This window comes from Mustela nigripes, chromosome 12 (genome assembly GCF_022355385.1).
Source record: "Mustela nigripes isolate SB6536 chromosome 12, MUSNIG.SB6536, whole genome shotgun sequence".
NCBI lineage: Eukaryota > Metazoa > Chordata > Mammalia > Carnivora > Mustelidae > Mustela > Mustela nigripes.
Window position 1 is genome coordinate 96,889,505 of NC_081568.1, and position 16,618 is coordinate 96,906,122.

Consider the following 16,618-nt stretch of genomic DNA (forward strand, 5'->3'; position numbering starts at 1 on the left):
CTCTCTCTCTTTTTTCCTTTCCCCCTTCCCATCTGTTTTCTTTCTTAAATTCCACAGATTAGTGAGATTTATGGTATTTGTCTTTCTCTGAATGACTTACCTCACTTAGCATAATACACTCTAGCTCAATTCATGCCATTGCAAATGTCAAGATTTCATTCTTTCTGATGGCTGAGTAATAGTCCATACTATCTATATCCATATATCTACATATCTATATCTGTATCTATATATATTTACCACATCTATTTCATCCATTCATCAGTGTATGGACCTATGGACTTTTGGACCTTTCCATAGTTTGGCTATTCTTGATAATGCTTCTATAACATGGGGGGTGGGGGCATGTATCTCTTTGAATCTCTATTTTTATATCCCGTGGGTAAATACCTAGCAGTGTAATTGCTGGATAATAGGTAATTCTATTTTTAACATTTTGAGGAATTTAGTATAGTATATTAATATACTATATAAAAAGATACACAATGCTATGTGTTAGACGATGAATTTTCCTAAGTGAACACTCCTTTGGAATTAACCTCCAGATCACGAAATAGAATACAACACACAGAACTAGGCTCCCCCGCCCCCATCCAAGAGAATATTAAATAGTTTAAATCTCGGGGCGCGGCAAAGGACGTTGAGTTGTAAATAATGGATACTACAGTGTGAACTTTATTTTCATGGCAAATTTACCAACAAGAACATCTATCATCTCTCACCTTCATTTAACCTCTCTGAGTAATGGTCTTCTTGTCTGGCTCCAGAGATTCAGAAACAGTTCCTTAATTTAATTTTGAGATCTCCCACTTCTGGCTGCTTCTTTCCAACAAAATCTTACCAAATTTTCGGAGCAGAAAATTGGTAAGTAAGGAGGGGCATTTCGCGTCGGAGGGCTGAGTACCCTTGGACCTTCTTCAAACAGTCAGTCCCCTCCAGACGTCCCTTGGCCTGGGATCGCTAACTACTCCCCTGTTCTACCCGAAGCCTCCCGAGTTCGGAGCGCGCCACAGCGCGGGCCAGGGCCACCCGCACCCTCCCGGAGCCCGGGCGCCTCGTCTACGCTCAGTCCCCAAGGCCGCGCTGTTCCTTTAACTGGGATCGCGGCAAGGGTGTGCGGAGAAGGGCTGGTTCCTCCCGCCTCCTTCTCCACCGCTCCCTTCCCCCTCCCATCCGAGTTTCAGGTGAATGGGTCACTGAGGGAGGGGACGGCCACAGCACGCTTCCTCGCCGGCGTCTTCCTCCCCCTTTCTCCTTCCCCTGCAGGTGGCGGCGAGACTCCAGCCAGAGCACCCAGGGGCCCGCGCAGGGTGCAACAGGTGAGCTGGCCGTGCGCGGGGCCGCGGACCTCCAGCACCGGCCTGGCGTTGGTGCGCATGCCCGGGGGCAGGACGGCCGGGGTGGTGGGTGGGGGCGAGGGGGAGGAGGAGGAGGAGTGGAAGAGGACTGACTGAATTCCTAGCCGAGTCTCCGGCAGGTGCGCTCGCCAAGCGAGCGCGTTCTTGGGCTCCCGCGGTCCTTGGAGGGTCGGCGGGGCTGCCGTGAGTAGGTGAGAGTTGGGCGCGGCGCCGGGGGCGCGCGGTAGCCTCAGAGTACCCGCGCGGGATCGTGGCTCGGGTCCGGTAGGGGAGGCGCGGGGAAGGACGCCCAACGCTGGTTTCGGTGGCGGTTTCGCTCTGGGCTGGGACCGGCGGGAGTCGCAAGGGAGCGGGTCTGGCCGGGGAGCCGCACTGGTCTAACTTGGAGGCTGCCTCGGCGAAGGGCCACTTGGAGCGGCCGTTCAGCTCTTTTCGGCGGAAACGCTTGGTGCTCTCCCTGCGTCTCGGCAGCGCGCCCACCTTTTCGCTTTGATGGGGGCGGGCGGGCGATTCCCGAGCCCCGCGTTCAGCCCTCCGGAGCGATGCTGGGAGGTGCTCGGGAGCGGGGCGCACGCCCGGCTTCTCCGGGGGCCTGAGCCAGACGGCTGCAGCCGGGGGGCCTGCTCGCTGGCCGGGCGGCTGGGATCCCGGGGCTGGGGCAGGACCTCATCGATTCCCCCCGACCCACCCCTCGGGTGTCGCGGGGCGGGGGAGGCGCGGGGGCCGGCTGTCTTCGTGAAATACTGCTAGCGCCCGGGGTGGGCCGGCCGGCCGTGTGGCGTCCAGTTGGTGGGGAGCTGTGCGAGCCCGCGTCGATTCAAGCCTGGGGCGGGGATTTATTTTCGAGCGAGGCTGGCCTTCGAGGGAAGCTGCTCACGCTTCGGATTCTCACCCGTGACCCAGAGGCCGTGGCCGGGTGGGCGGACCTGCCTCGGGGCTTTCGCAGCTGGGCGCGCGCGGGCGCTCACCGGCCCGGCGCACCGACGCGGACCTGCCGCGGGGCTCAGACACCTACGGGGCAGGGCCGGCCGACATGTTGCCTGCGTCGGAGGAAGTGTGCGGGGAGAGCGGGGTTGAGGGGCCAAAATGGCCTCTGCTCCTCGGGGCTGGAAGAGCAGTTCCGAGCCCCTGTGTCCCGGGCAAAGCGATAACCCCGAGAAGCCAGGGCATCCTCAGGCCGGCCCTGGGGCTGGCTGGGCAAACTGCCCACCTGGGAGACGACTCGGGGCCGGGCAGAGGCAGCCTGCCAGGTTAGTGTGTGGCCCTCACGCACAATAGGTGTATTATTGGGATCCCTGGAAAAGAGAAACCTTCCCATGAAGGCACTTCTGGTGATGCTTGGTGGAACAGCAAACTAGTCCTTTCTAGGCGCAGGTGGATTTCTCAAACTGCCCATTCCCAGTATAGCCGTGTTGCTTTTGCTCGGTACAAATGAATCTTTGTTTTCTCTTTCTGGTGTTTTAGAATAGTAAATGGTGGAGCCACAGTAATAGCTGTCTCCTCAAAGCAACACTTCTGTGTAGGGTGTTTTTTTTTTTTTTTTTTTTTTTTTTTGGTTTGTTTTTTTTTTGCATTTATTTAGTTATTAGTGCCACCGTGGTTCAGTGATGGAGAGGCGGAGGGCGAGATTTCAAGGAAACGATGGGCAGTGCCTCCTGACTGAGAGCCCGACACTGTGCCAAGAGTTTTGTTCTTATCATTTGGTGATACTGACAACTCTAAAAGGCAGATCTTACTAGAACTTCATTTCAAAGGGAAAACGAAGGTAGGGGAAACATTACAAATGGTATGGCTTGAAAACTGCTTTGGCTAATCGGGGAGGGTATACCAGAAAAGCAGCAGCCCTTGATACTCCGGCACTAGAAGGATTTGGGGTTTTTCTGGATCACTCTACTTTTGACTAGCCGCTCTGGTCTCATAGAATATTTCCACCTCTTGTTTGCTGTGATGGTAAACTTCCTGTTTTCTTTTAAAGATAATTGGAATTACTGTCCTTTCAAAATAACAAAGATTACTTTTGACCACACAAATTAATTGATATAAAATCTTTCACCTGCCCAGGAGACTGCCAGAAGGCAGTTGCGTTTAAAGGCTTCCTTGATTAGAGTCCTTAGCAGTTTTTTTTTTTTTTCTCCATCCAGGTTATTATTTATGGAAATACTGGGGGTAAAAAGACCCTGAGGATTTTTATTAACACTTTTGTTTTAGCCTCTTGGCTTGCCCTGCCCCCTAACCCCATGGTTCCTAACCTTGATTGTGGTATGAATCACCTGGGGATCTTATTAAGATAGATTCGGATTCATTGGGCAGATGTGAGACTGGAATTCCGCTTTTCAACAGACTACCAAATGATGTCCTCATGGTTGTGTGTTTGACTCTCTTCTCTCCTTCAGATTGTAAGCACTTAACTAATTTGGTCGAAACTAAAGGATTATGTTTACTGAGTGCTAGCATTGTGAGGAACTTACAGGCATTCACAGCTGTATTGAAATCCCAACTGTAATATGAACTGTTGGGTTTTATAAATCGTATGTTGATTGATCACACAACACTTTATATCAGGGATCAGGAAGAAGAGTGATTGATGGTCAAGACAGAAAAGCTGTATTCCAGTTGGGGCGGAGATGCTGGCAGTTTAAGAAATTTTTAAAAAAGAAAGAAAAAATAATAATTAGTAGGGGGGGGTGTTCTGAAAAAACACGATTTGGTGGATGAAGTGGGTGACTTCCAGGAGGGCACCTCTGAGGAGGGGATATTTGATGTGAGATCTGAGCAGCTGGTTCCTGCCCATTATAGACAGGAAATGCCAAGATCAAGGCCCTCCTGGGATTGACTCCTTTAATCTAGGCAGCTATGCTGGAAACACATGGTGTGCTTAAGAATCATTTGGAGAGTTTATCTGAAACACAGTTACCAATACAGAACTCCTCTATTGCAAAATCTGCCCAATTTTTTTTTTAAGATTTTTATGTATTCGACAGACAGATCACAGGTAGACAGAGAGGCAGGCAGAGAGAGAGGGGAAGCAGGCTCCCCACTGAGCAGAGTGCCCAATATGGGGCTCGATCCCAGGACCCTGAGATCATGACCTGAGCTGAAGGCAGAGGCTTTAACCCATTGACCCACCCAGGCGCCCTAAAATCTGCCTAATTTTAAAATTTTAGACAACTTACTAATTATGTGCTAAAATATAAATAGAAAATTTTGTACCAGTCACAACTTTAAAAAAACTTCATAAAGACAAATTAACCGTTGCTGCATGTGATTGAAAAGGAATAGGCTCTCCTTAGATATGATAAAATTTATCTTTTACTGACCATTGCTTTAAAGAATTATTCAGGGACATAGTGTTTTCAGGCAGAAGAAAATTCTTTGTCTTAGCTTAGACTTCTATTTAGGACAGCTTTAGCCAGTAAACATTTTCAAGGGGAGGGGCGCCTGGGTTGCTCAGTGGGTTAAGCCTCTACTTTCGGCTTGGGTCATGATCTCAGGGTCCTGGGATCAAGCAAGCCCCCTATCGGGCTCTCTGCTCAGCGGGAAGCCTGCTTTCTCCTCTTTCTTCCTGCCTCTCTGCCTACTGTATTCTCTGCCTGTCAAATAAATAAATAAAATCTTCAGGGGGGAAAAAAAAACATTTTCAAGGGGAGAACTTTTTAATATTTTAACTTCAGTCAACCTTACATATTTAGGAAGAGTCTGCTGTTTCCTTTTTGCTCCTGACTCTGCTCCTGCCTGTTTGACTTATGTCTCTATCATCCGCTTGGTTCGGGCACTGTGACCTTGGCCACTGAGCCCCTTAGGCTGGATCCTGTATCCTCTTCATTCCTTTTATTTTATCCTTCAGTCAACGTACATTTATTGAGCGGATAATGTTAACAGTGTCCCGCTGGCGTTTGGGTAACAGTCTCTTGTTGATTCTTTTCTTTTCTTTTTTCCCTGTGGCTGTATCCTGAAAGCATGTCCCAGACTGCCTTGAAGGAGACATTAGAGTTCCTTCAGTTCAGCCTCCCCAGATATCAAACAGTTTAAGGTTTGCATACATGGCTTGAGATAAAAATTGTTATTTGTTATTTTTGAAGGGTGTGGGAAGTCTGGGTGAGGGAGAGGCTTCCTAACATTGACATGAAATCTGATCCTGTGGTATCTTTTCTTCAAAGAATGGTTTCTAGGACTACAAAGACAGCTCTGCAGATACGTGAAGGTTGCTGTGGTGGTCCATCTGATGTTGATTTGACCAGGCCAGACATTTCCTGTTTTTTCAATCAGTTGTCTTAAGACATGGTTTTTCTAGTTCTTTTTAAGATTTTATTTATTTATTTATTTGCGGTGTAGACCATGAGGGGGGGGTTGTCAAAGGGAGAAGTAGACTTCGTGCTCAGTAGGGAGTCCAGTGCGGGACTCGATCTTGTGACTCCAGGATCAGGACCTGAGCCGAAGGCAGTCACTTAATAACCAATTAAGCCACCCAGGAGCCGGGTTTTTCTAGTTCTTGAACAGTCAGTCACCTCCAGGCAGGCACCTAGTTGGGACACATGATGCACAAATTTCATGGTTATGCAGGTTTATTTTTTAAAGTGTAGCATTCTGGGGCGCCTGGGTGGCTCAGTGGGTTAAACCTCTGCCTTCTGCTCAGGTCATGGTCCCAGGGTGCTGTGATCAAGTCCCACATTGGGCTCTCTGCTCAACAGGGAGCCTGCTTCCTTCTCTCTCTCTCTGCCTGCCTCTCTTGGCTACTTGTGATCTTTCTGTCAAATAAATAAAAATCTTAAAAAAAAAAAATAAAGTGTAGCATTCCTAGATGGAAGCACTGTTTGTGAATAATACTGCCAGAGTTTGGGATAACTTGTTAAGTTTGTTGAAATTCTCACCAAGGAAATGCCTTTTTAAAAATTAAGCCTCCTTTTGTAACATGTTTATTTGTGCTACCAGTATTTGAAAATGAATACAATGTACCCAAGTGCCTGAACACTGGAATGTCTCACTTTCAAGATAACCACCTTGCTGTGTATGCTTTTGCTCATCTTCCTTAATATATTATCTTAATTATTTCAGCCTAGAGGTCAGGCTTATCCCCTGCCCTTTGGCAAAGTAGGGTAGTGAGGTTCAAGGAAGAGAAGTAGAATTTGTCCTCTCACAGTGAGCCTTTAAAACCGCTAGGTTTGTTTTAATCCGTCAGTCTGGCCCTGCGGAGAATTTGATATACTTGAAGCCAGTGGGTTGGTTATCCTTTATAGTGTTTTGTCAGCTGCAAATCTGGATAAGCTTGCCCACCTCATCTGTGGTCACCAAAGCAACTTCCCTTTAGGTGGACATAAATGGTCCAAGTTTTTTTGTGTTTTATTTTAGGATTTCATTTGTCAGAGTGACGGAGCTAGCAAACAGGAGCAAAAGCAGGGGGAATGGCAGACAGAGGGAGAAGCAGGCTCCCTGCTGAGCAAAGAGCCCCAGGTGTAGGAGTCAGTCCCAGGAGGCTGGGATCATGAATGGTCTGTTCTTTTATCATATTTACATTCCATTTTTCAGTTCTAGAGGAGTGTCTGTGCACGGGGATGTGCTCAAGATTCTTGGGCTTCATCTGCCAGTTTGGTAACCTTCTAAAAAAATGAAATGAAGTCAATATGGTGTGCCTTGTTTTGATAAACTTCCTAAAATTACTTGCTACACAATATAAAATCTTTGGTAATAGAGGAGGCATGATAACTAAACTCTGAATCCCTGAAATAGCACTGTGGAAAGAGGTTTTGGTATCTGGATTTTTGACAAAATTTAAACTTTAGCCTGAGTCTGGATTAATTTAGAATTCCTGAAAACTACCATGGAGGGGCCGCTGGCTGGCTCAATCAGTAGAGCATGCGACTCTTGATCTTGGAGTTGTGAGTTCAAGCCCCATGTTGGGTGTAGAGATGACTTAAAAAACTACCATTGAGGGCTCCTGGGTGGCTCAGTTGGTTAAGCCACTGCCTTCAGCTCAGGTCATGATCCTGGAATCCTGGGATCGAGTCCCACATTGGGCTCCCTGCTCAGCAGGGAGTCTGCTTCTCCCTCTGACCTTACCCCTTCTCATGCTCTCGCTTGTTCTTTCTCTCTCAAATAAATAAATAAAATTAAAAAAAAAAATACCATGGAGCCTGGAATTTTTTGGCATAGTCTTGAATGTGTGAGCCATAGCTATAAAAGGGTTAAGATAACGTTTGTCAGCATTTGACATTCAGCTTCAGAATTGGAGTCCTACATTTCATAGTGTTTAAATTCAGTTTATCTTTTTTCTTTTTAAGATTATTTATTTGTTTATTTGACAGGTAGAGATCACAAGTAGGCAGAGAGGCAGGCAGAGAGAGATGGAAGCAGGCTCCCTGCTGAGCAGAGAGCCCAATGTGGGGCTCAATCCCATGACCCTGGGATCATGACCTGAGCCGAAGGCAGTAGGTTAAGCGTCTGCCTTCAGCTCAGGTCATGATTCCATGGTCTTAGGATTGAGTCCCGCATCAGGCTTCTTGCTGGCAGGAAGCCTCGTTCTCCCACCGTTTACTGCTCTACTTGTGCCCTTTCTCTCTGTCAAATAAATAAAATCTTTAAACAAATTAAGATTTTATTTATTTATTTGACAGAGACACAGGAAGAGAGGGAATATAAGCAACAGCAATGGGAGAGGGAGAAGCAGGCTTCCAGAAGGGAACCAGATATGGGGCTTGATCCCAGGACCAGAAGGCATGAGCTGAGCCACCCAGGCACCCATTGATTTATTAATCAGAGAGCTAGTGCATGCCCTTGCGCTAATGAGTTGGGGGGAGGGGCAGAGGGAGAATCTCAAGCAGACCCTGTGCTGAGAGCAGAGGCTCCCTAGGGGCTCCATCTCAGGACCCCCCTGTCCCAACCTGAGCTGTGGAAATAAAGAGTGGGTTGCTTAACAGTCTGAGCCACTCAGGTTGCCCCTAATAGTGTTTAAATTCAGTTTTTTTTTTAAATGTTCTTTTTTTGAACATCAGTTAGAAAGCCAGTCTGGACTTCTATTACTCTTCCACAACACTGTAACGTGCTAATGGCTTAAGTTGCCTATTTATATGTGCATTTAGGTGCTAGTTTCAGAGCTCTGTACACTTAAAGATTTGTGCATTTTTTGGGTATGTTAATACTCAGTAAAACAGTTTTTTGTTTTGTTTTTAATAAACTAAAGAACTTGTCTTCCCTCACTGTGTTTGAAAAATCACGCTAATTGTCTTGGTGTTCCTAACAAGTCAACATATTTCCATCTTTGAGGTTTTATATACATTTGGGCGACATCTTATTTTGAAATTTGGAATTGACTGTCCATAAGGATGTGGAGGATAATTGTCACTGATTCTAAGGAACAGAATTTAGAGAGTTTGAATTTATTTACCTAACATAATACCTTTTTTCTGCAAACTTTATTTTAAAAGGAAAAAATACATAGTTTAATATACTTGGATTGTAGCTCTTGCTCAAGTGATCTTCCTTGCCCACCCCCCCACCCCCAGCTTCTTCCTCCTCTTCTTTAAGTCTTGGTCTTTCTCCTCTGCTTATCCCTGCACTGCACTTGATCACATAGTTATCCCTGATAACTAAATAACTGCCTGTTGTAGTTGCTTTTTTTCTTTGTCTCTGACCTTCTCTAGTACTTCTACAGACTCCCATGGTATAGGGTAGGCACTTAATAATTACTTGTTGATTGGGGTGCCTGGGTGGCTCAGTCAGTTGATTAAGCATCAGACTCTTGATTTCTGCTCATGTCATAATCTCAGGGTCATGCTCTCAGGGTGGTGAGATTGAGCCCTATGTCAGGTTCTGCATTCAGTACGGAGTTCCCTTGAGATTCTCCCTCTTCCGCTCCTTCTGCCCCTCCCACTACTCATGCCTGTACTCGCTTGCTCTCTCTCAAAAAATAAAACTTTTTAAAAAATGGTGTTACTCAAACTTTAAAAAAAAAACAACAACAGTAAATACATTTATAGAAATTTTCTTATTTTTTACGTTTCTTGTTCTTCGAAGGAACGATTTGGAAAATACCGTTTTTATTTTTAACCTATGCTGTAAAAACTTTGTGAATTTTTTATGACTACAGCTTAGTAATTAAAGTTAGGATTTCTAGGGTGCCTGGGTGGCTCAGTGGGTTAAAGCCTCTGCCTTCGGCTCAGGTCATGGTTCCAGGGTCCTGGGATTGAGCCCCACATCGGGCTCTCTGCTCTGCGGGGAGCCTGCTTCCCTCTCTCTCTCTGCCTGCCTCTCTGCCTCCTTGTGATCTCTATCAAATAAATAAATAAAATATATATATTTTTTTAAGTTAGGATTTGTTTCCAAGATTTTTATTTATTTATTTATCTAAAAATTTATTTATTTGACAGACAGAGATCACAAGTAGGCAGAGAGGCAGGCAGAGAGAGAGGAGGAAGCAGGCTCCCTGCCAAGCAGATAGCCGATGCGGGGCTCGATCCCAGGACCCTTGGATCATGACCTGAGCTGAAGGCAGAGGCTTTAACCCACTGAGCCACCCAGGCACCCCTAAAGTTAGAATTTATTTGCCAGTGATGTGCAGAGCATGGTGCTTGGTACTGTGAGGACCACCAGGCTGAGTAGTTCTATGCTCAGTGATTCCCTGTACTCAAGGAATTAATGGTATGTAAGGAGGTAAGGATGTAAGGATGGCGGTGAGAAGGACAAGAGGAATAATCATGGTGTGTGGAGTTATTTGAGATTGGTGTCATTAGTTTTCTTAGCAATCAAGGAAACTCTGAGCTCAGCAGTAATGCCATTACCCTCCTTACGTTGCTCAGATCGGTTTATTCTGGGGAGCTGTGGGGCAGTGCCTGAAGAGCAGGTGATCAGTGACATCAGCCATGTCGTCGCGGCCTTTTGAAAGTCCACCTCCATACAGACCTGATGAATTGTGAGTAATGCTTCACTTTTTTTTCTTTTTGTTAAGCCTGTCACGTGTAAAAAATATATATAAGTGAAACTTTGATCTGTTAAGTGTTTGCTGTTAAGAATAGCAAAATAACGTGTGTTTGTAAATTTAGATGGAAACAAAGGGTGTAAAGCGGAAGTGAGTTTCCCCCGAAGCTTAACATCCAGGATGCCCGCGTTTCTCTGCAGAGGCAACTGCTGTCACCTGTTGCTGTTGTTTGCTTCTGTATAGTCTAGGCTGATACTTTTGTGTCTCTTTATTCCTTTTTGTTTTTTCACAGATGGTATGAAGCTTCTGTATTAATGCTTCGTTGAGGTGACTGATCCTAACCCTGACTCATTGTCGATTCTTTAATTCATACTTTTTTGAGATAGTGGTAACACACGGTGCAATTCACCCATTTGGAATGGACCCTTCAGGGGTTTTAGTATAGTCACAGAGCTGTGCGGCCATCACATCAATTTAAGAACATTTTCATTACCCCCCCACCCCCCGCAAAGAAACCACTGCCAGTTACCACTCACTTATCACCCCACCCCCCCACCCTCCACCTTCCCGGTACTAGGCAGTCACGAATCTCTCTGTGTTTCTAGATTTGTCCATTTTGCACCTTTCCTGTGCATGTTACCATGCAGTATGTGGTCCTCTGTGGCTGATTCTTTGACTTGACATAATGTTTTCCACATTGTCAGTTTTTTTTTTTTTTTTTTTTAACTTATTTTTTTTTAAGATTTTATCTTGAGCTGGGAGCTGGGAGCCCTATGTGGGACTTGATCCCGGACTCCGGGACCTGAGCTGAAGGCAGTTGCCTAACTAACTGTGCTACCCAGAGGCCCTCCAATTGTCAGGTTTTTTTTTTTTTTTTAAAGATTTTATTTATTTATTTATTTGACAGAGATCACAAGTAGTCAGAGAGGCAGGCAGAGAGAGAGAAGGGGAAGCAGGCTCCCCACTGAGCAGAGAGCCTGATGCGGGGCTCGATTCCAGGACCCTGGGATCATGACCTGAGCTGAAGGCAGAGGCTTTAACCCACTGAGCCACCCAGGTGCCCCCACATTGTCAGTTTTAAGAGTGATTCTTGCCATTATATAAAAAAAGAAGCGAAGTTAAGGGTTCTTGGCATCCCTAGTCATTTGGAAATTTAATAGTGAAAATTTTTAAATTTGTTGCAGAGATTTTTTTCCTTTAAGTAGTTTGTAGCCTCAGCTCTTCGATACCTCAGCTATGGTAGGAATTGTGCTCCTGTTACATTGCCTCTTTTTTTTTTTTTTTTTTTTTTTAAAGATTTTATTTATTATTTATTTGACAGAGAGAGAAATCACAAGTAGGCGGAGAGTCAGGCAGAGAGAGAGAGAGAAGCAGGCTCCCGCTGAGCAAAGAGCCCGATGCGGGGCTCGATCCCAGGACACTGAGATCATGACCTGAGCCGAAGGCGGCGGCTTAATCCACTGAGCCACCCAGGCGCCCCGTTACATTGCCTCTTGATTAATACCTGAGCATTGTAGGGACACAGTTGTTCATGAAGATGTGGTCCTTACGTTATGCTAGAAAATATAGTAATTGAGTAGTGCTCCATGAACCCGAAACTTATTTTGTGTTGCTTTTGTAAACATTGATGAAATATAACGCACATATAGAAAACAGCACAGGACCTGTATATGAAACGATGAATAAAGTCAAAGCAAGATCATCATATAGGTCAAGAATAGAACACCTCCAAGCCCTTCTATGTGTCCCCACCTTTCCCTGGAAACTGCTGTTCTTACATATGGTTATCACTTGCTCTTTTTCATTTTCTTTTTTTTTTTTTACTGTTTTATCCTAAACAGTACATTTCAGTTTTACTTCGTTATTAAACTTTCTTTGCTTCAAAGGACTACCATAGAAATAAAATGTGAGGGGTGCCCGGGTGTCTCAGTTGGTTAAGGTCATGATCTTGGGGTCCTGGGATTGAGCCTTGCATTGGGCTCCCTGCTCAGTGGGGAGTCCGCTTCTCCCTCTCTGCCTGCTCCCTGCCTGCCCCCCCATACCCTTGCTCTTTAAAATAAATAAATAAAAATTTAAAAAAACAAACAAACATGAACCATATGTGTAATTTTGTTTTCTTCTTTCTTTTCTTTTTTTTTTTTTTAAAGATTTTATTTATTTATTTGACAGAGAGAGAAAGAGAGCACAAGCAGGGGGAAAGGCTGAGGGAGAGGGAGAAGCAGGCTCCCCGCAGAGCAGAGGAAGCCCCATGTGGGACTCCATCCCAGGACTCGGGCCGTGACCCGAGCCAAAGGCGGTGGCTTAACCAGCTGAGCCACCCAGGCGCCCCGAGGATAGAGAATCTTAAGCGGCTCCCTGCTCAGTGCAGAGCCCAACATGGGGCTTGATCTCATGACCCTGAGATCATGACCTGAGTTGAAACCAAGAGTCTGATGCTTAACTGACTGAGCCCCCCGGGAACCCCTGCATTTCTTTTTTTATACTAGAATTACTAAGTATTTTATACTTAATAGCACATCTCAGTTTGGACAAGGTATATGTCAGGTGTTCAGTAAATCATGTAGCCAGTGGCTGCTGTATTAGCTCATCATCTCTGTAGCATTCCGTCTGTGGCTATGTTACAGGTACCTGTTCCTCTCTAGGTAGATATTTGGACTATTTTCCAGTTTCAGGATCTCATAAACAATGCTTCTCTGAATGTTACAGTGTCAGTGGGATTTTAAATGATAGAATCATTTAAAAAAGTGCTGTAATCATTTTGGAAAACACCTCGATGTTGTCTCAGAGTGGAAGGTAAAAAAAAAAAAAATTGACTCAAAAATTCTCCTGGATATATACCGTAGAAAAAGAAGTACTTGTGTTTGTGAGGACACATGTTCAGGATGCCCAGAGCTACACTGTTCGTGACAACTCCAGATAGAGACATCCCAAATAACCAAGTAGAATGAGTTATGGAATTTTCATGTGACATTTTCAAAGACCAGCATGTCAGAGTTCTTTCCAGTTTCTCCTTTTCCTTGAATTCTTGTGGCAGCACCCAGTTGTAGGATGTCTTGCTTTGGAAACAGAGAAGCAGACCAAGGAAATAATGGCAAAAACCAAAGAGGATGAGGTCAGTTTGAGAATTGAATTCTGCTCTGCCCGGACCCACATTTCTTAGATTCTGCATGCCACACATCAACGTATCTGTCTCCAGCGAGTTTATGATTATGTCACTAGAGTTGACAAGTTAATAGGCATCACCCTGATGAGCCCTCAGTGAATATCCGATATATCTTGTAGCTCTTACCATAACTAACTGGAGATCATGTAGTGATTTGTTTAATGTCTTACTGCCTTCAAAGAGACTAACCTGGATTGGGGGGCTGGGTTGAGACACTTGCGTTGATTGTTGTGTCGTCAGTACTTGGCACAGTGCCCCCCCCACACCAGCCCAGCAGCTCCAGTAAATAGCTGTCATGTGAATAAATGAATGAATGTGCTTTCTCAGGTAAGAGAGTGAGGCTGCCAGAAATTGGATGTGACACTGCGTGGGCCACTGTAGGTGTTGTATCTGAATGCACTGGTCTCACCTCACACAAGCCAAAGGGTTAACATCATTGTTCTGAACTGCCTGGGTCCCCTCCCCAGGGGTTACAGTTTTACTGGAGATGGAGTGCTCCATCTGGGCATTCTACAGATTCCCCAGGTGATTCTCGTAGGTAGAAGATTCGAGAACCTCTAGTCCATAGAACTTAAGAGCTGTCGTTCTCAATGTATGGTTCCCAGACTGGCAGCAGCAGCAGCATCTGGAAACTTGTCCTGCCCCAGATTTGCAGAATCAGCAACTTGGGGTTGGAGACCAACAATCTATGTTTAAACAAGCCCTTCAGGTGATTCTGATACACAGAAACCTTTACTGTTCAGTGAAGGTGTCTCAGTAGCTTCAGGTGTCTCAGTAGCTTCAGGGTGCTATAAAAAGTACCACACACTGGGTAGCATGTAAACAACATGAATTCCTTCCTTCCGTCCTTCCTTCCATTTTCTCCCTCCCTCCATTTATTTATTTATTTTCCTTCCTTCCTTTCTCTCTCTTTTCTTTCTTCTGTCTTTTCTTTTCCTTCCTTCCTCCTCCTTACTCACTCACTCACTCACAGTTCTAGAGACTGGAAGTCCAAGATAAGGTACCAGTGTGGTCAGGTTCTAGGGAGCATTCTCTTCTGGGTTGCAGACTGTGGACTTCTTTAGACCCCCACCCCCTGAGTCACCCAGGCACCCCAGACTGCCGACTTCCTGTATCCTCACATGGTAGAAGGGGCGAGACCGTTCCTGGGATCTCCTTTGTGAAGGCACTGTTCCCATTCATGAGCACTCTAGCTCAGAATCTAGTTAGGCCATACTTCTAATACCATTACATTGGGACTTAAGATGTCGATATTTGAATTTGGGGAACATAAAGTGTCCCATTGTAGTGACGTAGTACTAACAGGTTATTTTTTTTTTTTTTTTGGCCAGTGGCTGGTTTAAATTATTCCATGTACATTCTGTGTTCTTTCTGCTGCCTCCAAATGGTATTAACTTGAAAGTGTTTTCATGTGCATTTCAGCAAACCCAGTCATTATGCACCAAGCAATGATGTCTATGGTGGAGACATGCACGTCCGACCCATGCTCTCTCAGCCGGCGTACTCTTTCTACCCAGAAGATGAAATTCTTCACTTCTACAAATGGACCTCTCCTCCAGGAGTCATTCGGATTCTGTCTATGCTCATTATTGTGATGTGCATCGCCATATTTGCCTGTGTTGCCTCCACACTTGCCTGGGATCGAGGCTATGGAACTGGCTTACTGGGTGGCGGACTAGGCTACCCTTATAGCAGTGGCTTTGGTAGCTATGGAGGTGGCTATGCATATGGTTATAATTATGGTTATGGCTATGGAGGCTACACCGATCCAAGAGCAGCAAAGGGCTTCCTCCTGGCCATGGCAGCCTTTTGTTTCATTGCCGCATTGGTGGTATTTGTTACCAGCGTTATACGATCTGACATATCTAGGACAAGAAGATACTACTTGACCGTCATAATACTGAGTGCTATCCTGGGTGTCATGATGTTTATCGCTACCATTGTCTACATAATGGGAGTCAACCCAACTGCCCAGGCTTCTGGGTCTATATACAGTACACAGATATATGCCCTCTGCAACCAGTATTATGCGTCTACAGCTACTGGGATCTACATGGATCAGTATCTGTATCACTACTGTGTGGTGGATCCCCAAGAGGTATGGATGGTTTTTGTCCTGGCTTTGGGTAGAGGCTTTGGGTAGAGGCTCTCGGGATGCTTAATAGAATCACTTGGGGGAACTTTGAAAAAATATAGCTGACAAGGTGTCACTTGTATTTAGATCAGAATCTGTAGAGGGGCTGGGTGTCATTATTACAATACTATTAACAGGGGCGCCTGGGTGGCTCAGTGGGTTGAGCCTCTGCCTTCGGCTCAGGTGGTGATCTCAGGGTCCTGGGATCAAACCCCGCATCAGGCTCTCTGCTCAGCAGGGAGCTTCCTTCCCCCTCTCTTCTCTGCCTGCCTCTCTGCCTACTTGTGATCTCTCTCTCTGTGTCCAATAAATAAATGAAATCTTAAAAAAAACAAAGATACTATTAACATACCATATAATTCATTCACTTAAAGTTTGGTTCAGTAATCTAAGTATATTCAGAGTTGTGCAGCCATCACCATCATCAGTTTTAGAATTTTCAGTAGCCTCAACAAAAACCCCATACGAATTAGCGGTAACTTTTTTCTCTAACCCTTCCCAGATCTAGGTGACCGCTAATCGTATTCTATACATTTGCCTATTCTGGATATTTCATATATACAAAATCATACAATATGTGGCATTTTATGATTGGCTTCTTTCTTTTCTTTTTTTTTTTTTTTTTTGAAGTTTTATTTAAGTAATCTGTGCTTTCATTGTGGGCCTCGAGTTTACAACCCCAAGATCAAGAGTCACATGCTCCCCCCCCTGACCAAGCCATCCAGGTGCCCCCATGATTGGCTTCATTCATTTCACATTAATGTTTTCACGATTCATGCATGTCTTATCAATTTTTTTTTATTGTGGAATAATATTCCATTGTATGGCTATAGCATATCTTACTTATCCGTTCAGCAATTGATGGGCATTTGGGCTATGTCTGTTTTGGCTGTTAGGAATAATGCTCTGACCATTTGTGGACAAGTTCTTGCGTGAACCCATGTTTCAGTTTCTCTTGGGTGTATGCCTAGGGATAGAATTGCTGGGTCTTACAGTGTGTCTGTTTTTAAGCTTTTGAGGAGCTGCCAGACTGTCCTCCAGACTGGTTGGACTGT

General features: G+C 45.2%; 1 protein-coding gene across 3 annotated transcripts in view; it reads left to right on the forward strand.

The window, feature by feature from the left end:
* The first annotated feature begins 1,229 nt into the window (after positions 1 to 1,229).
* The window catches only part of OCLN (occludin), a 64,392-nt gene continuing 49,003 nt past the window's right edge, over positions 1,230 to 16,618 (forward strand). Inside the window, exons 1-3 of one of the 3 annotated variants that reach the window (XM_059418025.1) lie at positions 1,230 to 1,319; positions 10,148 to 10,260; positions 14,852 to 15,527. In XM_059418025.1, the coding sequence (XP_059274008.1) occupies positions 10,211 to 10,260; positions 14,852 to 15,527 (726 nt within the window). In that variant the 5' untranslated portion in view covers positions 1,230 to 1,319; positions 10,148 to 10,210. Of the gene's footprint in view, positions 1,320 to 1,420; positions 1,550 to 2,954; positions 3,124 to 10,147; positions 10,261 to 14,851; positions 15,528 to 16,618 lie in introns of those variants that run through there. The other 2 variants (XM_059418023.1, XM_059418024.1) reach the window with 2 other exon arrangements.